Genomic DNA, 24048 nt, shown 5'->3' with positions numbered 1-24048 from the left:
CCAGGTTTTCCACACTCCTTCAGACTCAAATATATTTATGCCAAGTGTCCTCCAAAATCCTTGCCCTGAACCAGGTTGGTCCCTTGGCACTGTAAGAGGGAGAGAGAACATCAAAAGCTCTTACTAGTAAAGACACGGTGTCCTTGAGAACAATAGAAGATAGACCGTTTCTGCCCATGGTTACCATAGTAGTTGGCCTATATTATAAAAATGCTTATGGTGCAGAAAAAAAGCTATACTGTGCCCAGAACTCTAGCCGTATGCCAGCAGGCCTTTCCTAGGCCCTTCCATGGAGGGATAAGTGCCAGATTTGGTGATGCTCACTGTCTGCTGCTCCCTGCTTGTACTCTTCCTTAGACGTCTCCCCAGACGCCAGCTTCTTCCAGAATTCTTGACCAAGAATTCCATCTCACTATCTCAGGATCCAGTTTCTCCTGGATGACTGGGAACCTTTGATTTGATGATGGTGGCTTTTGTTTGCTCTCTCTCTCTCTCTCTCTCTCTCTCTCTCCCTGCCTCCTTTGCTGATGTATCAGATGTCAGCTCTCAGCTAGTGCTCCAGTGTCAAGCCTGTCTGCCATGCTTCTTTCTGCCATAGTCAGGCACCGCAGAGCAGTGTTAATCAACAATAGCCCACATCATGATGTAAGATCACATTACCTATGAGTACGCCTTAGCCTTCTTCATTTAGTGAGTACACTCAGCGATTGTTTAGTTCCCTTTCTCATTGCTCTGACAAGACCCCTACAGAAGCAAGCTAAGGGCTGAGGTGAGAAGGCATGGAGGCAGGAACAGGAGGTGGCTGGTCACCTCGCATCCACAGTCAGGAAGCAGAGAGAGATGAATGCTGGCGTTCCACTTGCTATCTCCTTTTTAAAAATTCAGTCCAGAAGTTCAGTCGATGGCATGTGCCAGCCGCATCCCAGGAAGGTCTTCACTACGTGGTGAATGAAGTACTCTCAGAGACACGCCCAGAGGTGTGTCTCCTAGGTGATTCCAGACTCAGTCGAGTTGATAGTGAAGAGTCCCCTTCGAAGTGATGCCCCAGCAATGATATGTCAAACAATGTGCTTCCTGTCCTCAAGAGAGTCACAGCTCTCACATAAAATGGAAGTTTAGCTGTGAGCTTCTCCTGCCCTGATTATAAGCTTATTGCAGAGGAATGCCTGAGGAGAGACCAGATGCTCCCCCGTGACATTGTTCAGCCTTTAAAAGTTCAACCAAAGCTGAAAATCCAAAAATCCACGTTAGTAGATTGTTGTGGTTGTTATCAACAGAGATTTGCTAGTAATGACTGTAATGCTGGAAATTTTTCATTAATATTGATCCAAACAACACATGAGCCTTTCAGTTGTATTCCCTTGTAAGAATTCAGGGAAGTCACCTACTATTCCCAAGTTTAATTCAATTATTCACTTGGAATTCTGAAAAGAAAATGGATATTTGATTCCTTTGTTTTTATTTCTTCTGGAAAAAATAAACCATCGTGATCCTGAAAAAAAAAGATACAACAATATGTCTAATTATTTCATTCATGCGGACTCTCTATCCTCTTCTGTGTGTTGCAACAGTTAGGGAACACACAGAAGTTATAATCATTCCATTTATGAGAACATTTTTAACACTTCAGAGCATATGCCCTTTCGGGAGAATGCTGGTGCCTGTGGCTCTACCTGTTTCCATAGAGATAAAAGCCTTGGGCTTAGAACTCTGTCGAAATGAAAGCCAGCATGATAACAAAGCACACGGTTCCCTCCTATCGACACAGACATGAATTCAGCTCCCAGATTCAACTGGACAGTGGGAACAAGAGGATCATTTCTTGCTTTGGTGGCGGCAGCTGGCAGGCTGGGCTCAGCTGGCACTGCGGACCGGAGAGACTAAATGTGCACTCCTGTGTGGCAGCTGTGTCCCAGGAGAGAGCATTTGGTGACCAAGCCATCCAAGATGCCATGCAGGTGCCACAAGGCTCTGGCCTTTCCTGGGAGTTCACGCGTCATCACGCCCCGCTGTAGTTTACTGACTGTGGACAAATGCCTAAGGCCAGCCTAGATCTGAGGGGGGACCAGACCCACCCTCTTGGCAGGAAGAGTGTCGGATAATTAGGGACATCTTGAAAACTGCCCTGTCTTCTTCTGAAATCCTTAAATGTGCTTGGCATATTAAAACATATCATTGTCTATCCTGTGATTTAATTTCATTAAGCATTTACAAATACCACCTAAACATGCATTCTTATTATCCAGATGCCATGTCCAAACATGTTTGTCAAGTCAGATAGTTTTGTTTTGTGTGTCTTTGGGTGTTTTGTTTAATTAGTTCCTTGGCTGGTTTCTGTCTTGTTTGAGACAGTTTCACTTTGCCGCTGATGCTGGACAGTAAGCCATCGTGTTGCCCAGGCTGGCCTGCTGGTCTCGAACTCCCACCAAACCTCTGCCTCCTAAATGTTGAGATTACAGAGGAGCCACCATGCCCTGCTGAAAAAGTTTTCAACTTAACGCATTTAAATAATTTTTTAAATGGGGGAGGCGATAGGGAGAGGGGGGAGGTATTGAGCCCCCAGAGTTCAGAATAGTGGATTACAGGTGATTGAGAACTGCTAGATCTAGGCTCCGGGAACTGAGCTCAAACGCTCTGCAAAATCAGTATGCACTCCTAAGTGCTGGCCACCTCTCTAGCAAAACTTTCGCTCTCGATTCTGAGTTTTTGTAGTGTGGGTGTCGCTCTGAGACTTCGTGTTTTTTCTTGTGGAAAACAGAAACTTGGCTGTGTGGTAAGTGGATCTGGCCGGCTTCAACATCCGAACTAAAGATCTCTCTGCAAGTTTTGTGTGCTAGCACCTCATCTTGTTCCAGTAAATCAATAAAATCTATCTTAGTGTCAAGGCCTCATTATAAATTACCGCTGGTCCTGAAACTGAGAAGCTTCTGTAAAGCAAAGGACACTGTCAACAAGACAAAACGACAGCCTACAGAATGGGAAAAGATCTTCACTAACCCCACATCAGACAGAGGTCTGGTTTTCAAAATATACAAAGAACTCAAGAAACTGGTCACCAAAAGAACATATAATCCAATAAAAAAAAAATGAAGTACAGACCTAAACAGAGAACTCTCAACAGAGGAATCTAAAATGGCTGAAAGACACTTAAGGAAATGTTCAACATCCTTAGTCATCAGAAAAATGCAAATCAAAACAACTCTGAGATTCCATCTTACACCTGTAAGAATGGCCAAGATCAAAAACACTGATGATAACTTATGCTGAAGAGGTTGTGGGGAAAAGGGAACACTCCTGCTTGCTGGTGGGAGTGCAAGCTGGTACAGCCCCTTTGGATGTCAGTGTGGCGATTTCTCAAAAAATTAGGAAACAACCTTCCTCAAGACCCAGTAATATTACTTATGGGTTTGTAGCCAAAGGATGCTCAATCGTGCCACAAGGACATGTGCTCAACTCTGTTTATAGCAGCATTGTCTGTCATAGCCAGAACCTGGAAACAACCTAAATGCCCCTCAACTGAAGAATGGATAAGGAAAATATGGTACATTTACACAATGGAGTACTACACAGCAGAAAAAAAATGACATCTTGAATTTTGCAGGCAAATGGATTGAGCTAGAAAACATTGAGTGAGGTAACCCAGACACAGAAAGACAATTATCATAGATACTCACTCATAAGTGGTTTTTAAACATAGAGCAAAGAAAGCCAGCCTACAAACCACAATCCCAGAGAACTTAGACATCAATGAGGACACTAAGAGCGATTTACATAGATCTAATCTACATGGGAAGTAGAAAGTAGTAAAAGACAAGATCTCTGAAGTAAATTGGGAGCATGGGGAGAGTTGAAGTGGGGAGGGGAGAGACAGAGAGGGAAGCAGAGAAAAATGTAGAGCTCAATAAAAATCAATAAAAAAATTACCACTGGTGTCGATAATTTTTAAAACTCTGCCATCTATTCTAATCTAATTTCTTGCTCATTTTTGCAATTCCTTTGTAGATTTTTTTTCACCTTAAATATACAGTCTGCCACCTTGAAATTTTCAGGCAAATGAATGGAGCTAGAAAACATCGTTTTGAGTGAGGTAACCCAGACCCAGAAAGACAATTATCGCATGTACTCACTCATAAGTGGTTTTTAAACATAAAGCAAAGAAAACCAGCCTACAAATCACAATCTCAGAGAACCTAGACAACAATGACTCTAAGAGAGACATACATGGATCTAATCTACATTAGAAGTATAAAAAGACAAGATCTCCTGAGTAAATTAGGAGCGTTGGGGACCTTGGGGGAGGGTGAAGGGGAGGGGAGAGGCAGGGACGGGAGCAGAGAAAAACGTAGAGCTCAATAAAAATCAATTTAAAGAACCATATGGGAACCTGCTACTCTGAAGCCTTCTACAATATATGCATCTATGAAATATATATATATATATATATATATATATATATATATATATATACATACACACACAGTGTACAATGAACTTCTCTAACTGGGAGCTTGTAGCTAATTGAGGTGTGATTGAACCACATTTAATCAGAGCAATAAATGACAAAGATTGTTCTTGTCACCTGTGTCTGGTCTAAGAGTTTGAGGAAATTGCAGCCCCAGTACTCGTTGACGTTTGAATCCTGGAGCTCCACACCAGGCTGGAAAGTGTCCAGAGAGCATTGCTTCCTCCTGATGGAAGACAATGTGGACTTGATGACTGACAGCGGTCCACGGCCTAATTTATCAGTGGATCTATCACTTTATCATCAAAGTCCTAGGAACCATTTCATACGTACTATAGAAGAAGAAGACGCCGCCAGCTGTGTAACCCCAGTATACAACCAGGAGATGATTATTAGTTTTTTTTGTATTAATAGAAGTTGACAACATAGAAGCTAGTAATAGTATGTTTCCTTTGGGAAAAAAAATGGAATATTCATTGACAGGATATCATGGCCCTGCCATGGGGTGTGTGTGTGTGCGCGCACGCACGTGCGCTCATTTTTTATTATTATTTTGAAGGTTTTAAGCTTTCTTTTTTTCTGAATTTTGTTGCAAATAATGCTATCTGTCATTTTTGTTAAGCCTTGCACAGTTCACCAGAACACATTTGAATAACCTCTGCCATAAGGTCCTATATCTGCATTTTCCCTTTTAGGACTTAGTAACTTAAGGAAAATTAAATTTTTACGCGTCAACATTTGGCTTAGTAGTGTCAGGCTCTCCTTCTAGATGTAGCCACCGAACTTGAATAGACCTGCAGTATTTTTCAAATTATCTGCTCTCTTCTGCTAATAAAGCAACCATGGGCCAGGAGAAACTGCTTGGCATTTAGAAGTTCTTGCTGCTCCTGCAGAAGACTGCAATTTGGTGCCCAGTCATCTATGTCAGGAGGCTCACAACCACCTGCAACCCACGCTCTAGGGAACCCACTGCCTTCTCCTGGCTTCACACATACACACACGCACGCATATATGCATGCACACACATACACACACACACACACACACGCACATATGCATGCATGCGCACACACACAGGCACGCATGCACATATGCATGCACACACATACACACACACATGCACATATGCATGCACACAAATAATACAGCAATTCTTTAAAAATAACTCATTATAAAGAAGCAATATTAGTGCAATAGAAAGGTTGTAATAGCTACGAACTAGGGAGAAAGCAGAATAATTTTCTTTTCCTTTTGTAAGATTTTTTAAAAATGTATCTGTTTAAGTGTATGCCATGCGTATGCCCATGACTCCAAGCCCAGGAAAGGGCTGGAGTTATGGGAAGTTGTGAGCCCCCTGGCATGGAGCTGGGAACTGAACTCGGGTTTTCAAGTGTGTAGCAAGTGCTCTTTTTAATATTTATGAGAGTTTATTTACTTTTGTTTTAAGTGCATGAGTGTCTGTCTGCATGTATTTGTACCACATGTGTGAGGGCTTAGGGAAGCCAGAAGCAGGCATTAGATCCCCTGGAATTGGAGTGTTATATGGCTGTGAGCTGCCATGTAGGTGCTGGAAAGTGAACCTGTGTCCTCTGGGAGAGCAACCTCAACCACTAAGCTATCTCTCCAGCTCCCAACTTTTCAAAAAAAGAACCTGACAACTTGACAGCCAGGTCTTGTGGCCTGTCCTAGTAATTCCAGCATTTTGGAGGCTGAGTGAGGCTACAGGGTGAAAGACCAACCTGGCCTACAAAGTAAGACCTTGCTGTCAAAATAAAACATAAATAATTTAAAAAATACCCAGACAGTTATAAATGAGACTTGGCTGATTTTAACAGTCTAGACTAGTTGTTGTGGTACTTTACAACATCTTAGTACATACAACTAAACTGCACAGTTTGTACACACTGATACAATTTGATATAGACCAATATACTATTATTTGAAAACTATCAGAATGTGATACCTAGGGACCACCACATAATTTCTGGGACTCGGTGTAAAATGAAAATGTAGGGGTCCTGCATAGAAGTAGATACGTTAACAGCCCTTTCTGAGAGCACTGTGCCCACCTCGTTCCCAAAGCACCCTACCTAACCCATGCAGACACGTGACCCAGCTGAGGCTCAGATATAGATCTGAGGCTCAGCTATAGGCCTGAGGAGGCCGACTGATCCAGGGCGCTAGCAAGAACCTGTCTGTGGAAGAGACTGTGGGAAGCTGGGTCATGCTTGAGTCACGGCTTGAAGAAACACACACATGCACTGTGGCCCCACCCCACTTCACTGACCAAACATAAATCCAAGACAAAGGCATTAAGAATTTCAAGATGGTGACCACAGAGCGTGAAATGTCAAGCACAAGGACCTGTTGAGTTGGGGCTTTTCTTTTACAATGTGCCAATTGCACCCTGTGGACATCAATGAACCAAAGAACAAACAGTCCTTTCCTGGCCCGCTTGTCACAGCCTCCTCTCGTGTGGCCAGCCACAGTACTGGTGGGGTGAGGAGCATGCGGCTCATTCTCACACCCCGGTTCTTTTTCCTTTCGTCTAGTCCCGATCCACAATTCCTATCTATGGACTTGACTCTTTCTAAGGACCTGTCCCTAAGATGTGGGACGTGTCAGAAAATTCAACCTGGGACGGCAGCAAGAACATGATTGGACAGCCGTCAATGCCAGAACTACAGCTCTCCTCTTGCAGGGAATAGAGATTATTTATTAGGCAGCCATTTTGAGTGACCATGGCCCGGAAACATAGATTTAGGTTACCCCAAATTCCATGTTTCAATGTGGAAAAAGTTTCATGGAGTTTTTATAAGAAAGAGAAAGTCATCTAGCAAGGCAAGTTTATATTTCATTGGTAGGTAGAAAGAAATGGGGCGGGGAGGAGGCTTTTCTACGGACCCAAGATGCTGTCTGAGCTTTTGGGATGGTGAAAGCTAGCCGTCTGCTAAATGAACAGATTCCAAAAGGCGTGTATCTGTTAGTTACGAGATGTTAGTTCTAACACAGAAGTGGGCAAAGGAATGGCTGCTCCGGAGGACGAGAACTACCGGAGATAAAGTAACTGGCCTCTGGACCCGCGACATTCCAATCTCTCGACAGTGCTGAAGTTGTACTCAGTCAATCAATCTCTGCAGACACAGCTTCTTTCCTGGAGTCTTGGTTTGCACACCCTGGCTGCCTTCCCTGACATCCCATGCCTTGGGTCCTTGCCTTCATCTGTCTAGACCTCCGCTTCTCTGTTATTAAGTTCCTCGAGTTGCGGTGTTGGCTTCCTCATCCCGAATGGAAGAGCGAGGGCGGATGCGTGCTCACATTGCCTCCCAGATCCATTCCTGCGAGAGGGCTATTTCCGGCAGAGGGCGTTTGGTCTCTTGATTGTTTTATCGCCATTTTTAATGGACCGGCTAGAATCGATGTATTTTGATTCATCAAAGCCATTTCTCAGCTGTGTGTTCTGATGCTGTTTGTAGAAGCCAAAACAAATGAGTTGTGAGTAATTCGGATGTGTGTTGTGTTGGCAAAATGGGTCTCGTATCCTCCAGGCCCAACAACAGACGGGTTCATTCTATCACCCTAGATTTTTAAATAACAATAATTAACACTTAAGACAGGCCCTTTTATCCAAGGTGCTCAAAGGGCTTTGTGGTCATTAACCTATTAGTTTACCTGCCTCAAGTCACCCCAAGGTCAGCAGGCCTCTTCATATAACAAAGAGAGAGAGAGAGAGAGATCCATGACTAACCTGGAGGAAGGTGGAGAGGTGGAGGTCACCAAAGCAGCTCACCTGGAAGAAGTCGGTGGAAACATCTCTGCTAGCAGCTCTCCCAAGGCTCACAGAGCTCCTGAGAGAATTCTCCTGGATGTCCGTCCGGTCCTCTGCAGAGTGTTCTTTCCCTTACAGTTACAGAGGGGCAACAGTGATGGTAAAAGCAAGTGAACCATCCCAGAAGGTTCTTTTCTCCCAAAGGAGAAAATGGCCTCTTTCAAGTTAAAGAGACTCTTAAGACAGACACATTTCAGGAGGAACCTGTCAAGGGTTTGTTAAAGACCCGAGGTCTTGGCAGGCGGACGACATTAAAAAGCACGTGCTGAAAGCCACACTGGGGAAAAAAAAACTATCTTCTCAGAAACAGTAGATTCACTCATTTCATCAAACCTCGCACCAGAAGATGCTCCACGTGGGGGCAGGTGCTCCGGAGTAACAACGAAAATCCTGATGCGTTAAATCCAATCAAGGAAGTAAGATTCATGTTCCTTTCTGGTTTGTTTGGTTTTTGTTTTTCAAGGCAGGGGTTTCTCTGGATAGCCCTGAATGTTCTGGAACTCACTCTATAGACCAGGCTGGCCTCAAACTCAGAGATCTGCCTGCCTCTGCCTCCCAAGTGCTGGGATTAAAGGCGTGTGCCACCATTCCTGGTTCATGTTGACGACGTATTTCTTATTCATTGTTTTTTATGTATCGACTTTATTTATTATTTACCACTTCACATATTTATAGACAATTAACTCATAAACTAGGTCCCAAAAGTTAGGCTTTCTTCCATTTTGAACAGGAAGTATTCTTAGGTACTGCAGAGTTTAGCAGAAGGTACTCAGCGAGGGCTGGAATAAGACCGGAAGACAAGAAGGATCTGGAAATCCAGTGGAGCAGCCTTTAGACGTAGGGGTCGGGTTTAGGTGAGAAACAAAGCACCTGGGAATAAAGGTGAAAGGTCATTCCAAAGGTGAAAGGTCATCCCAAATAGAGACAGCATCTAAGACAAGTTGAGGGGTGGGCTTATTTCGTTGCAAGGCTCTGAGAAAATAAACTTGGCTAAACCACCCACTCTGGAGATCTGGGTGAAATGGGGTTGGATGGAACATGTAGAGCTGGGTCCCGGGGTATCTCAAAACCGAACTGGGTGCACAAAGGTGGGATCTTCAAACCGCAGATGGGAGAAGAACCACAGAGGAAACTGGAGGGTTATTTTGGAGGACTATATAGGTCACCATAGAAAAAATAAGTGTGTTATTTCAGTATGGCTGGTGCCCTCTAGTTATGACTCCCTTCATCTCTGGACCTAGGGATGCCCAGAGGCAGCGAGAGCCTAAGCAAGTGTGTTGTTAATGGGGCTGAGGAGATAAAGATGAGAGGTCACAGTCAAAGCCCGGGGAGGTACCAAGAATGGTTTGTCCAGGAAAGAGACCACTCACAGTGAGCAGCCAGGTTCTCAGGAATGACTTCCCAAAGACAAGGGCAGATAAAAAGGGTTCCCCCTAAGTTCACAATTTTATCCACCATCAGCTATTTGAAGACCAGGTCTAGGTAAAAATCGCCCTTCTATCTGCCCGGAGAAAGTCCTAGTACTTTGCTGAATGGGTGCTCTTTGGAATCTTAGGATTAAAATCAGACTTTGGGAGAAGCCCCGAAACAGGGATTAAGCATCCTCGCCGTAGCTTCCTAGACACATTGGAATAGACTCTAAGGGAGCAGATGTTCCTGAAGACACACCTCTCCGGGCCGAGGCACCTCTGGCCAGCAGTAAATGAGAAATAATTGTTCTCACCAAAGGATTCTCCGTGGAAACTGGACTAGGCGTGTCTTTCTGTCCTTCCGGTTCTTTTTATAGACACTTCTGGAACCTGAGTGAGGTCCTGCAGGTCTTCCGCCCATTTGAGGAGAGATTAAAGCACCTGAGGTTGTCTCCTCCTTACTCACTGCAGTCACAGCTTCAGCACCACTGCGGTCTCATCAGTTTCCAGAGTAGGCACCGAGGAGGTAAGTGAGCATCCAGCGGCTGGGAACCGGGATCCCCACTCCTGCCAGCTGAGTTTGGACTAGCTGAAGGAATGGAGCTGGGAGTATCCAGATGCAGCAGTATTTGTATCTTGTATTTGTTTATTGTGCTGTTTTATTTTATTGGATTCAAAATTATTGTTTTCCTAGGTCACCTCATTTAAGTCAGGGATTTTAGTCCTAAATATCTGTAAGGTTACTTGAAGGAAGGTGACATTTTGCATACTTTTTTGGTGAACAAAAAAACAGGTGTTTAATAAAAGCCTATTGCATTGGGTTGACTTGAATTAAAATAGAAGAAGAAACAGCCATTCAAATTACTGGGGAACATGGCTGGCCTCTCTGCTTTAAGCAGGGCATCCATGTTTGAGACAATCCAACCAAGGATGGCTTGACATTCTGGTGCCCGATACAACAAGGAGCCCACCAATCAGACAAGAAGATTCTGCTTGCCTTTAAGTGGCCTTTGGAAATTCTGATGTGAAAACAGACAAACTATCTGGGTGTCACCTAGGAAAGAGCATTCTGGTTTCGCTCTGCAGAGAGGGAGCTAAGTTAGTGTGGAAGGGTTTAGGTTAGCCTTCTCATTTCCTTCCTGGTTGTCCTATACACAGCAGTTATAAATACGGGGCTAGTGGAGAAGAAGGCATTCCTACATTTGTAGACTATACTTGTATCTCTCAGATCCTTATCCCAGCCAGGAAAATTGGTATCAAATAAAATGTTACTCCCCTGTGTCTGGTGACTATTGGTAAAGTCATTCCCTGTGAATGCTCGTGTGTCTTCATTTGGAACGAAGGATGGGACACCCAGCAGGCATTCTCGTGAGTGAATTTAGCATCACAAGTTACCTTCATCTTTTCTTTTCCCCCCGCAGGAGACCAGGCACTCATTCCTGTGAGGTCTACCTGTAAGCCACCATGTACGAGGACTGCGTGAAGTCCACAGAAGACTATTACCTCTTCTGTGACAATGAGGGGCCATGGACCATCGTTCTGGAGTCCCTGGCGGTGATTGGCATAGTGGTGACAATACTGCTGCTCTTGGCAGTCCTCTTCCTCATGCGGAGGGTGCAGGACTGCAGCCAGTGGAACGTGCTTCCCACACAGTTCCTCTTCCTGCTCGGTGTGCTGGGGCTCTTTGGACTTGCTTTTGCCTTCATCATCCAGCTCAACCAACAAACCGCCCCTGTCCGCTACTTCCTCTTTGGGGTTCTCTTTGCTATCTGTTTCTCCTGCCTCTTGGCTCATGCTTCCAACCTGGTGAAGCTGGTCCGCGGTAGAGTCTCCTTCTGCTGGACAACAATCCTCTTCATTGCTATCGGTGTCAGCCTGTTGCAGATCATCATCGCCATAGAGTACGTGACCCTCATCATGACGAGAGGGTCAATGTTCGTGCACATGACACCCTGTGAGCTCAACGTAGACTTTGTCTGTCTCCTGATCTATGTCCTCTTCCTGATGGCCCTCACGTTCTTTGTCTCCAAGGCCACCTTCTGTGGCCCTTGTGAGAACTGGAAGCAGCACGGGAGGCTCATCTTTGCCACCGTGCTGGTCTCCATCATTATCTGGGTGGTGTGGATCTCCATGCTCCTGAGAGGCAACCCTCAGCTCCAACGACAGCCACAGTGGGACGACGCAGTCATTTGCATTGGCCTCGTCACCAACGCCTGGGTCTTCCTGCTGTTGTATATCATCCCCGAGCTGAGCATCCTCTACAGATGCAGTAGGCAGGAGTGTCCTCCGCAAGGCAACGTCTGCCAGGTCCCAGTCTACCAGCGCAGCTTCAGGATGGAGAACCAGGAGCTCTCCAGAGGTACAACCCGGAGGGACTGTGGCAGGGAGGGGATTAAGCAGGCAGAAAGAACCCAGAGCCGTCTCACTGGCACAGGCCAGAGTTTTTAGTGAGTTGTGTCAAGTATAGAGACAAAGCCTTTTGGAACCCAGTGGAAAGCAGATCTCCTAAAATGTAGACTTTATGTGGAAAGAACAAGACAAAAAGAATTGAAGGCTCTTAAGGAAAAGGTGCGACTGTTGCTCGCACGTGGCAAAGAAAATCATTCACTCTAAAATGAGTTTACTAAGCCGGTGTGGTAGCACACACAGCGGTGGATACGAGAGGCTGGGGTGTTCACAATTTTCCTTGGTGACACAGAGTTCGAGACCAGCTTGAACTACATGAGTGTCTCCAAAAATAATAATAAAATAAACAAATAGAGTAAAATGAGTTAACCAGCCCCAGGCTAGGGATACATAAGGCCACGGTGAGTTCAGGCATGTCCGCTGTCAAGCGCAAAAGTAGAGCCTGGCAAAAGGAACTGACGTTTTGAAAAGTGTAAGTCTGCAAGTTGATTTACCCAGATAAAACGTAAAACTGACTTGTGGGACTCAGCACTCAGAAGAGTCACAGAGTTCAACAACTTCTGGGTTTCTATTTTGCAAATTGTTCACTGTTTCAAAAAAAATTTTTTTTCAAGGCCCTGTTATAAAAAGCAACAGGAAAGACATTGAATCTGAACGCTAAGCCGAAGCTCAGATGTAGGATCATTAGTAGGCAGGGAACAACTGCTCGTGTGACATTTTCTTGATAATTTCTAGGTCACGTGTTTATCCATACATAAAATCAAGCCACCTGTCTCTGTTTTGTTGGGGTTGACATTATCCGTGATCCCAAAGATGCTTGGTTCCTGTCAACCTGGAGGGAACAGTGGCTAATTTCAGTTATCTGAAAACATATCAAGACTCATTAACGCCTCTTGTGAAACATCTGACATTATCTATAGCCCAGTGCCACGGTTTCACATCAATTTTGGTGTCTTAATAGACAACTGATTTCTCCCATTTTCTTCCTATTGGGTAACAAAGATGCTATTTCATATATTGTATGGGTCGCATAATGTTCGCCAGGCTCAGAAACATTGAATATAAGCTTTCAAGTACGTACACATTCTGAGCTGTTATCGCTAGTTAATTGCACATTCAAATTAAATCCTGTCCAGATAAATGCATCTATTAGTTCTTTTCAGTTCCGCTGATGGAAAGTCGGAAATTGATGCTAAATATCCTTCCTACAAAATTATAGCTGTGGATGCTTCCCATCAGATCCCTGAGGTCTGGGGGTGGGGAAGGATTACAGTCTGTCAGTCTTTACAATCCCTTTCGTAGTTTCTACCTGAAGATGGGATAAAAGTTGTTGCTTTTTTTTTTTAATCCCAGAGACAAAGAAGTTCTTGTAGTATAATAATATCCCAAAGCATGCTTGTAATGACCCTTATTCCATGCCCCCCAAACGTTAGACATGTGTTTAAGGTGTTATAGGAAGGGCACCACCCTGTCTCAAACAAACAAAAATAGTTAAAAGAGTTGCCAGGTGTGGTATAACAACCTCATAATCCCAGAAACGGGGGCAAAAAAGTCCATGTAAAGTTGATGCCAGCCTGGGCTACAGGATGAATTCCAGGCCGTATTAGGACTGTCTCAAAAACAAGGTAAAAGGAAAGTGTCAGAGCTCGCAGAAGAATTCCATTCTTAATTTGGTCAGAACTATCCTACTATCCAATTAAAACTAGAACAACCCATTTCTTGAGCTGGGTGGTGGTGGTGCACACCTTTAGTCCCAGCACTCAGTACTTAGGGGGCTGGAGGAAAGCAGATCTCTGAGCTCAAGGCTCACCTGGTATACAGAGTGAATTCCTGGATAGTTAGGATTACACAGGGAAACCCTGTCTCAAAAAAAAAAAAAAAAAAAAAAAAAAAAAGCAAAACCTGGGCAGTGGTGGCACACGTCCAAGCACTCGGGAGGCAGAGGCAGGCAGATATCTGAGTTCCAGGCCAGTCTGGTCTACACTGAGTATCAGGACAGCCAGGTCTACACAGAGACACCCTGTTGAGAGAGAGAAAGAGAGAGAGAGAGAGAGAAGCTCCATTTTAAACAGGAAATAGTCTGCCGATGATAGAGGACAGTTATTGCCAGAGTCAGTTGACGTTTTGTGGGGGGGAAGAAAAATCAATACTACAGTGCTTTAAAAATGCAAATTGCCCTCCAAGGTTGGGCGGAGTCACCAGATAATTCAGGTGGGAGACTAGACTCAGAATTTAAGTCTGGGAAGAAGCAGTTATCAAAACATGACGAGAGTAACTGAAGTGCAATAGAAAGGGTAGGGTGACAACCAGCTAGGGAAAACAAGAACCCAAATACATAAGAGCCAGCAGCTGGGAAACCACAAGCGTGATCATGGCGCCCGTGGAGCTAGCTGGAAAGCAAATCTCCTTGGCCTACAAGCTTGTCTATTGAAGTAATAATCACAGTGTGACTAAGCAGACGTGTGGCTGGTGAGAACAGCCATGCCCTTGTTCTCGGCATCAGTCCGGCTCCAGCCTCAGCACAGGTCTGGGATCCACTAATGAGACGAGCCATGTGGGGTACTTGGGGAGGTTCTGTGGAAAACCACAGGGCTGATTAAAGGGCTTTAGCGTCACACCTGTGTGCAAAGGTTAGGATAGTAAAACTGAGTTGGTAGTTTTAAGTTTTATGCGCCTTTCTCATAGCCAATCCAGGCTCTGTCTCAATTCTATCCTGAAACATGGCATTTTGTTCAGGTCCGTGAGGCACACAGTGGCCCTGTGACTCTTCTGACTCAACGCTGCTTGCCACCCAGGCTCCAATGGCATTGTTATTTGATTTACCGCTGGGTTTATAAAACCAGAATTATGCAGCTGCGAGAAGAGGGGTCAAGGGGTGATTAGCAGAGAATTTCACGAGTGCAAAGACATCTCTGCGGGAGGCAGTTGTCCTACTGGTTTCCATCTCCAACTAAAAAACGGGGTAAAATGAACTTGAACCAACACATGAAGGATTGCTACTGAATGGGAAAATAAGAGATGGCAAGGGATTTGCTGAAACCGATCAGCAAGAGGGATTAAAGACTCCATCTAGTTCCTGGAAGTCTTTGCAAAGATTAGGCTTTAAAGTCACTCTGAAGTAGCTTATGGACTTAATTCTAGAGCATGCCAGACAACAACATCTGGATGCAAACGCAATCAGGCATGTCATTACCGGACATAGCGCAGACGGGCAGATTTCCTTATACTGTCAATGTGCTCCTTAAGAACTGGATAAATAGCTCAGTCAGTGAAGGACTTACTGTGCAAACAAGAGGCCTGAATTTGATGCCCAGAACCCACATAAAAAACCCACATGTAGTGGCATGCGTTCTTTATTCCAGTGCTCCGCACGTAGAGGCAGGCAGGTCCCTGTGGCTCCCTGTCCAGCCAACCTAGCCCATGCGAGACCCTGTCTCTTCACAGCATGATGGACAGAGCTGGGGAGACGACTCAGTAGGTAAAGCATGTGTCTCAGAAGTATAAGGACCCCAGTTCAGATCCCAGCATCCGTAAAAATGCCAGGCAAACATGGCAGCCTTGTTATGCCAGCCTTCACCAGGCAGAGACAGACAGGAGATTTCCAGAGCAAACAGGCTAGAGAGGTTAGCCAAATCGGAAACCCTGCGTTCAAGTATGTAATATGTACGGTGGGGGTGATCTAGAAGATACTCGACATCAACTTCTAACCCTTATTGTGTGTGCATGCGTGTTCACAAGCATACGTGCACATACGCCATACACATGTACAAATTACCATAGTGAATAGTGTCTGCAGAACAACACCCAAGGTTGACCTCAGGTCTCCCCGCACAGGCACACACATACAAAAACACACACAGACACACATGCACACTCATATGCTTGAGCATGCACACACACAGCTGTATGTTGATGGAATTTTCAAACCGGTTGTTCTTCATAAGGCTTTTTTTTTTTTTGCTTTTTGAGTCAAGGTCTCATTTCGCTCAGGCTAGCCTTGAACTCTTGACCTCCTACTTCTGTCTCGCTAGTACTAGGATTGCACTGACACGCCCTACACTCAGCTTCACTTGAGCCACAAATGTATCTATATACTCTCACAGCATTTGATTAATATTTCACAAGCTCAACATATTGTCAGGCGCTGGGAATGTCGTCATAAAGATATCCAAGAATAGTGCAAAAAAATGTGAGCAAATAATTGAAGGAATTAAAATGTATGAGTGGAGAAGTCATTTATGAATTATGTTTGCGCTTAATCAACTCATTTATATGTATCTGGGGTGACGGTATTTTAACAGATGCCTCTTTGATTAGTTGGTGGGCTATGTTGCCTTCTATTTGAAGTTAGTGGAGTTCAGAATAATTGTTCTCCTAAGTTATAGCTAGCTCCCCTCCGCCAGCCCAAATCAATGGCCACTTAACTAAACCAGTTGTTCACACCGAGGACTTGAAGAGATCATAAACACATTAGGACATCCGTTATAGATCTTCTGGGGGCAAGACAGTCCCCCCTCTAATTGTTACCTGCTTTATCCATTGTAGATTAAGTAGAATATTGTTCATCTCAGGTTTGCTAAAAGCAAGACCTGCCTGTCTTCAAAGGACTCAAGGTGTGGCGGGCAGTTTTCTGTGCAGTGCTGAAGGGATCATTAGTGTGATTGCTCTCTAAGGTCTTAAGATGAAGAGGAGTGATGAGCTCGGCAGAATGAAAAATGGCTGAATGAATAAAAAATGAGTGAGCCATGAGAAAGCAAACATTAGACCCTTTGGGCTTCCCTAGACACATCAGCTTTTGTTGGGGTTTTCCTTTTCAATAATTCTTTATTTTGCTGTTTTGAATTTTATTTATTTCTTTAGTGTGTGTGTGTGTGTGTGTGTGTGTGTGTGTGTGTGTGTGTGTACAACTTTCAGAAGTGGCTTCCTCTCCTTCCATAGTAGGAGCTGGGACCAAACCCAGGTTGGCAGACTTTCATGGCAAGTGTCTTTACTCACTGAGCCATCTCACAAGTCCCCACTTTTGTCTTCAAAGTGTACCTACTTTCTCAAGGGAAATCCAGTGCAATGGACCCAGGTGAAAATTTTTGCTTGCTCTTTTACAGGAATCTTGTTTTTCTTTCCTGCCACGCTAAGATGTTACCAGAATCTTAAAAAGAGAGAGAAATTTCCCACCTGTGGCGAGTAGAAAGGTTCTTCCCGGGTGGGAGTCTAGTGGGCGGGGAGACATGGGGGAAGGTCATTGAATGAGTGCTACCTTAGAGTTAGGGAGGGCCAAGAAATTCTGGCCTGCCGCTACACAGTAAGGTGTACTGTGTGTTATCTGGTTTGGTTTTAATCTAGAAAAGAAGAATTTGGAAGGTTTTCCTCATAAACTCATGGCTAAGGAAATGTGTTGCCCTCGATTTAAACACTGTGTGATGCATATACATGTGGAAACGTTGTGTGGTCCTCCTCGATGTACCACTTAAGAGTACGCTTTAGGAACTGATGAGATGGCTCAGTGGGTGAAGCCTCTGGCTGCCAAGCCTGACCACTTGAGTGCAGCCTCAGAACCTACTTGGTAAGAGGAGAAAGCTGACTGCATCTAAGTTGTCCTCTGACATCCACACTTGTGCCGTAGCACACACTCACATGTACCCCCTGACACACACAAAGTAATACATGAAACAATTTTAAGGGTGAAATGTTGAGGTTATAGCTCAGTGGTAGAGTGTTGTCTAGCTTGAGAGGGGGGCCTATGTTCAATCCAGCACTATTTAAAAAGAGCAAAACAATAACAAAACAAAAACAAAGCAGACTACACTCTTTAAGTAGTTATAGGTCAAGGCTAGAGATAGCTCAGCTCTTTTTCATCCTCACCATCATCATTATTATTATTGTTATTATTGTTGTTTGCTGCTCTATCCTGGGTCTCTGGGCTATTGTGTCTCGAGTCCTGGTGCTCAAGGGTGAACTCCCTCTCATAGTATGTGGCTCAAGCTAGATCAGTCATTGCTTGGTCACTTCCATTGTTTCTGTGCCACCTGACATCTTGTAGGCAGGACAAACTGTAGGTCAAAAGGTTTGTGGCTGTGTTGGGGTCCCAACCCCTCCACTGGAAGCCTTGCCTGGTTACAGAAGATGGCTTGCTTAGGCTCTGTATCCCGTATTACCAGGAGTCTTTCTTAACTAGGGTCACCTTCATAGATCACTGGGAGTTTCCATCACCAGGCGATGGCTCAGCTCTTAAGAGCAAATGGTACGCTTGCAGAGGACCGAGGTTCAGTTCCCAGCACCCCTGTCAGAGAAAGAATTGATGCCTTCTGCTGGCCTCAGAAGGCACCTACACTCATAGCTCAAACACACAAGTGCATAATAAATTAAGAATACAACTCTTCTTAAAAAGTAGTTTTAGACCTGGAAGAGGGGAGAGAGACAGAAACAGAGGGGAACCAGCACAGAACAGGGAAAGACGGTGAACTGCGGACAGAATTTGTCGGGTCTAACATTGGATAAGGCTAGGATTAAACCCACAAAGACTAGAGCAGAAGCATAACCCGGTAGCTGGGACAGCGGTGCGTGTCACCGGCAGATGGATGCTCACAGCCCTAGCCTGGAGAAACATCGGCTTCCTAACAAGCAAGGCCCCTGGCCTCTAGGAGCCTCGGGATGTTCATATTTAACTAAAGATGATGTCACGCTCTTCTCCTTCCACACGCAGATGCCAAGTCCCAATCTACAACATGAGGTGGCCAGGGGCTTTATGTAGAGAACCAGCACTTTCATAAATTTGTGAAAAATAACTAGAAATGGGTGCATTGGGTTATTCTAACTTCTGACCCTGTCTAATGAGAATGTTAGGATGAAATTTGTTGCCAAGGGACAGCGTGCAAAGGCATCCCATTATATTACAAAAGCTAAACCAAGGACTCAGTTTCTCCTACGCTGAAGGGTAGACATGCATTTCATACATCACAGGATTCAACCCCTCTAGAAAACGCCAGTAGGAGGAAGCTGTCAGGGGCAGGCATAACCACACCACCTTCAATAATATACAAAGTGTAGCTCACACACTCTTTCCTTACGTCCCAACCCCAGGGACCTGCATAGACATCAACTGTTTGCATCCTCAAGAACCTGTGGAACAGACTTGCTGTCAAGAGCATCCAGGTTTTCCTTTGGTTTCCACCAGGAAGAAACATGAACAAAAGGTTTAGGAACTTGACAGACAGGAGAGGACAGGGAAGTAATACAGATGGGGGGGTCCCAAGCTGACCTTCTCCAGGGTCCAGTCACCAGCACTGCAGCCTCGAAGTGTGGCCACCACTGGCACAGCTGTGTCCGTGAACACCCAAACACACAAGCATGTGAACACCCAAACACACAAGCATGGTTGGAGCAGGCGCTGGGCCTGAGAGACAGAAGTCCCTGACGTCATAGAGTTTCCCACCTGGTTGACAAGACTGTCACTAAACAAATAACAGTCTATGTGCTGATTCTATGACAATATAGTATTTCTCTAAGGAATTGTGTGTGTGTGTTTGTGTGTACACATGTGCACATGTGTGTGCCCCTAGGTGCTCATTTTTGTGGTACTGGGAATCAAACCCAGAGTGTTCCAATGTTAGGAAAACCCTGGAAATAATTTATTATTATTATTATTATTTCCAGTTTTAAAATTTGAATCCAATTAAGTTGGGCATAGTAACACACTACTAAATATCCAACACTCAGGAGGCTGAGGCCGAAGGATCACCAAAAGTCTGAGGCCAGTCTAGATTATACAGGAAGTTCTAAACCAACCTAGGCTACAGAGTAAGTCCCTTTTCAAACAGCAACAATAAAAATGAATCCAACTCGTGGAGAAGTCAGCCTGCAGGGACGATTGAAAGCCTATGACCCCAGGGGTCACTGTTAAGTCCAAGTCAGAGAACATTCCAGCCCAGCGTTGAACCATTTTCAGGAAAGTTATGACATCTCTCCTGCCTTTGCTGTTACCACATATGTGTGTGCTTCTCCTGAACACGCATGCTCTAACCGTGTACAGCCTTCCTCATAAACGTTTAAAAGATTCTCTTAAATCGGATCCTTCAAGCGCTGGATATGGAGGTGCACGCCTGTCACCCCGTGTTTGAGAGCTGGAGGGAGGAGCATCCAGAGTTCAAAGGTAGTGCCAGCTTCACACTGAGTTTGAAGACAGCCCGGGCCACACGACACCTTGCGTTAAATCGGCAGCTGAGGGAATAGACAAATGAAAGAGCAAACCCACTGGGTTTTTGTTCAATAGCTGCCACAACCAACTAGTCCTTAAAGCACCAAGAACCAATCTGCGAGCCACTGAATGACCTCCCAGTCCTGGTGAGTCCAACACTAACACGGCCCCTCCCTCCTTTGGCTTTCAGCCCGAGACAGTGACGGAGCTGAGGAGGATGTAGCTCTAACTGCACATGGTACTCCCATTCAGCTGCAGGTAAACATGCTCGACTCACTCACTCAGGAAGACACGGCAAACACTTTCCTTGGAGTCTACAGGATGTGTGTCCAGTGACTTTATTGGTCCAAGGGAGGACAGGCAGGGCAGGGCAGTCTCAAGTTACGCCAGCTGGCCCAGGAGAGACCCTAGGTTTAAACGCCGAGAGTCTCCCTCCACACCACCACCTCAGTGTATTTTTTCCCAGGAAGGATCAAACAATGTATGGAGATCTGGATGAGGTAGAGGGGGCTGGCAAGCTAGGACGGAGGGCTGTAAATCCGCATGAGTGTTGAGTCTGGCTTTAGCACGGGCCATCTAAATCTATCCCCCTGCACCCTCAATTTCCCCCGTTAACCACTCTCTAGCCCCGACAGCTCAGGCCATCCTGACAACAGGGCTGGGTCTCGTCACCATCTGGAAGCCCAGATGGATGAATCAATTTTAATCCTTTCGGGCAAAAACAGAGGGAGTTCTCCTGAGTCGATTGGACATCGCACGTCACCCCGTGGCACGTCGAGCTGCCATGGCTCACAGGCAGATGCTGAAAACTCAAAAATACCCCGCTGGGGAAAACCTCTTGCTTTGTGGGGACCACAAGCAGCTGAAGCCCAGGAGGGAAAGTCGCCCTCACATTGCTTGTCCGCTTTATGAGGCAGCCGGTTAAGCTCAGCTGTCCCATCTGGAGCAGAGAATCTGTGTCTCCCTGAATGGCACTTAGACCAGGATATAGCCACATGTCGATTGCTCTGATTAACCCTGGCAGAAAGGAGTGGGGATGGGGAGCTTTTGCACAACGAGGAAAATTGTTTTTTAGCCATCCTGTAGAGTTTCTTGGATGCATTTTCAAATTCTAGGAATCAACTATTCCATGGCTTTGCAAAAAAAAAATCTTATTAATGACCAACAGTGGAACCCGACATAAATAGGTTTGTGTGATGATTTCCAGTGTCAACTTTCCACAGCTTAGAATTACCTGGAAAAAGAACCTCAAGGAAGAACTGTCTACATTAGCTTGAACTGTGGCCATATCAGTAGAGGCTTGTCGTAGTTACTTTACATAGTATGGGAAGATCCAAACCATTGTGGGTAGAATCGCTCCCTAGACAGAGGATCCTGGATCATTTAGGAGGAGAAATAGGAATCATATAGGAAGAAGCTAGCAGGCAAAGTGAGCATGCATTCCTTTCTCTCTGCCTTCGAATGGGGAATGATGTGACTAGCTGGTCTCGAATTCCCAGTGTCTTGACTAGAACCTGGAATAAGCGAAAATCAACCCCTTATCACCTGAGTTGCTCTCTATGAGGTCATTTTACCATAGCAACGGGAATAAAACCAGGGCAATTTTATTGTAAGGTTTGCTTTTTTAAAACTAACGAACTAAGTGATAGGGAAAGGACACTATTTGGCTCGGAAAGTTGCTAATGACATCCGTTCCTTTCCAGACTGTTGATCCCAGTCAGGAGTATCTCATCCCACGAGCTACACTCAGCCCACAGCAAGATGCGGGATCATAGAGCTACCAGAAACAGAAGAAGGACAGCCTAGAAGCCTGTGTCCTGCTCAACACAACCCTAACGGGCCTAGGAGAACTCTCTGGAAACACTGTCCATGCGGTATCTGCCCTGTCCTTCCTCTCTGCTTCCTTGCCCTTACTAACCCTTCTGGACCCATTCTCTGAAGATTACCCTAGCCCGCACAATTACAGTCTTGCTGCCTCCCTACTTTACTGTGTCTTCTGCATTTATTTAACTACATGTTTGTCTTTCTTAGCGATGCGTGGAAGAGTTGGTGTCTCTGGTTAATGGGACTGGAATAAACACTTTGGTGTGGAGACATGGCGGAGGGGTGGGGGGAGGGCGGTCATTCTAATACGACAAAGAGATGATTGCACCTCTGGCTGTTTTTCTACTGTACTAGAAACCGTACCTAGCAATGCTACCATCTTCGCTGTGCTCAGCAGCTCAGCTCAAGCCCAGCACAGAGGCATGTGCCCAGAATCACAGCACTAGTTATTGTGGAGTGAGTGGTTTCAAGTCGGCCTTGGCAAATCTGCAGTCAGCTGGGACGAATGCGATCCTGTCCCAAAACAAACAAAAACAGGCCAGTTCAGTGCTATTAACTACGTTCGCATGGCTGTACTCAAAAGGGTCCTCGAACTTTTTCATTTAGAAAACTTAAAATTTTACACTCCCCGAGTAACAGATCCCCCTTTTCCACCCCCATCTCTGGCTGTCGCCATTCTACTTTCTGTGAGTCTGACAACTTTTGAAGCTTCATATAACAGAATCATACTTCATCCAGTGTCCGTCCCTGTGTGCCGGCCTTATTTCCCTTAGCGTAAGAGCCTCAATGTCCACCCATGTGTCTGGGGTTCTTTGAGGGATATTTTATTGATTTTATTTACATCTATATATACAAGTCTGCTTGTCTGTATGGGAAACATGTTTGTACAGTGTCTGTGGAGGCCAGATGAAGATGTCAATCCCCAGACCTGGACGGGTAGGCAGTTTGGAACCCCGTGATGTACTGAGAACTGAATCCCGGTCCCCTGCAAGAGCAGTAAGTGCTCTTAACCACTGAGTCTTCTCAGCCCCAACTCCACCTCTTGCCATGTTGTATTTGTTTGTAACAGGAGTCCTGTTTTGTTTTTTGAGGTTTGCTTGTTTTGCGTGTATGTGTGTGTGAGTGTGTGTGTGAAAGCATGCTCACACACACACGCATGACGCATGAACGTGGAGGTCCGAGAACACACTCGGGTATCAGTGGTTGCTTCCACTTTATTTGATACAAAGTCTCTTTGCTGTTTGCTGCTGTGTAGACCAAACACTGGCCCAGGAGCTTTCGTAGCTCCTCAGTATCAACCAGTCTCCCAGGAGCAGCACACTGAGGTTACAGACACCAGCACTACTGTGTTTGACTTTTACGTGGGTTCTGGGCGTGTGAACCCTCATCCTCGTGCTTCCTCACCAACGCTTACCCACTGAGTCATCTCCCAGCCCCATCTGCTTGGGTTTTGAGCCAGGGTCTGTGATAGACCCAGGATAACTTCATGGCAATCTTCCTTTGGAAGGTAGCTAACATTACTTTGCACACCTGTCCCATTTTCTAGGTACAGAAAAAATGTCATTGGACATATGGGTAACTTCTACCTGTGGCCACTGTGAATAATGCCACAGACAGCTACAGGACTATCCTAAGTCCTGTTCTTGTTTCTTCTTCTTCTTTTTTGAAGGGTGGCTTCAAGACAGGGTTTCTCTGTGTATCTTTGGCTGTTCTGGAACTCATTTTGTAGACTAGACTGCCTTGAACTCATAGAGATCCATCTTCCTCTGCCTCCTGAGTGCTGGGATTAAAGGTGTCATACACCACCACACCCAGCTGTTCTTTTTTCTTTTAAATATATCTCCAAAAGTAATAGATATCTCTGGACCATATGAAAATTTCATTCTTTGATTTTACATTGTTAAATTTTAATGTATTTATTTGGGGA

At 45.1% G+C, this 24048-nt stretch overlaps 1 protein-coding gene across 1 annotated transcript; it reads left to right on the top strand.

The window, feature by feature from the left end:
* The first annotated feature begins 11164 nt into the window (after positions 1–11164).
* Gprc5d (G protein-coupled receptor class C group 5 member D) lies at positions 11165–22072 on the top strand. The gene is made up of 3 exons (XM_041636758.1): positions 11165–12059; positions 20488–20555; positions 22001–22072. The coding sequence occupies exons 1-3, from the start codon at positions 11165–11167 to the stop codon at positions 22070–22072; spliced, it is 1035 nt and encodes a 344-aa protein (XP_041492692.1).
* The last annotated feature ends 1976 nt before the right edge of the window (positions 22073–24048 follow it).

Source organism: Microtus oregoni, unplaced genomic scaffold (assembly GCF_018167655.1).
Source record: "Microtus oregoni isolate MIOR12 unplaced genomic scaffold, Mior012 000002F_ref0000024, whole genome shotgun sequence".
NCBI classification, from domain to species: Eukaryota; Metazoa; Chordata; class Mammalia; order Rodentia; family Cricetidae; genus Microtus; species Microtus oregoni.
The sequence above is the reverse complement of the archived record's forward strand: the minus strand, read 5'-3'. Positions and strand labels throughout refer to the sequence as shown.

Coding starts and splice junctions, on each gene's coding strand:
- Gprc5d (XM_041636758.1), top strand. CDS start 11,165: ATGTACGAGGACTGCGTGAAGTCCACAGAAGACTATTACCTCTTCTGT. Junction 12,060..20,487: donor GAACCAGGAGCTCTCCAGAG/GTACAACCCGGA, acceptor TTTGGCTTTCAG/CCCGAGACAGTGACGGAGCT. Junction 20,556..22,000: donor GTACTCCCATTCAGCTGCAG/GTAAACATGCTC, acceptor GTTCCTTTCCAG/ACTGTTGATCCCAGTCAGGA.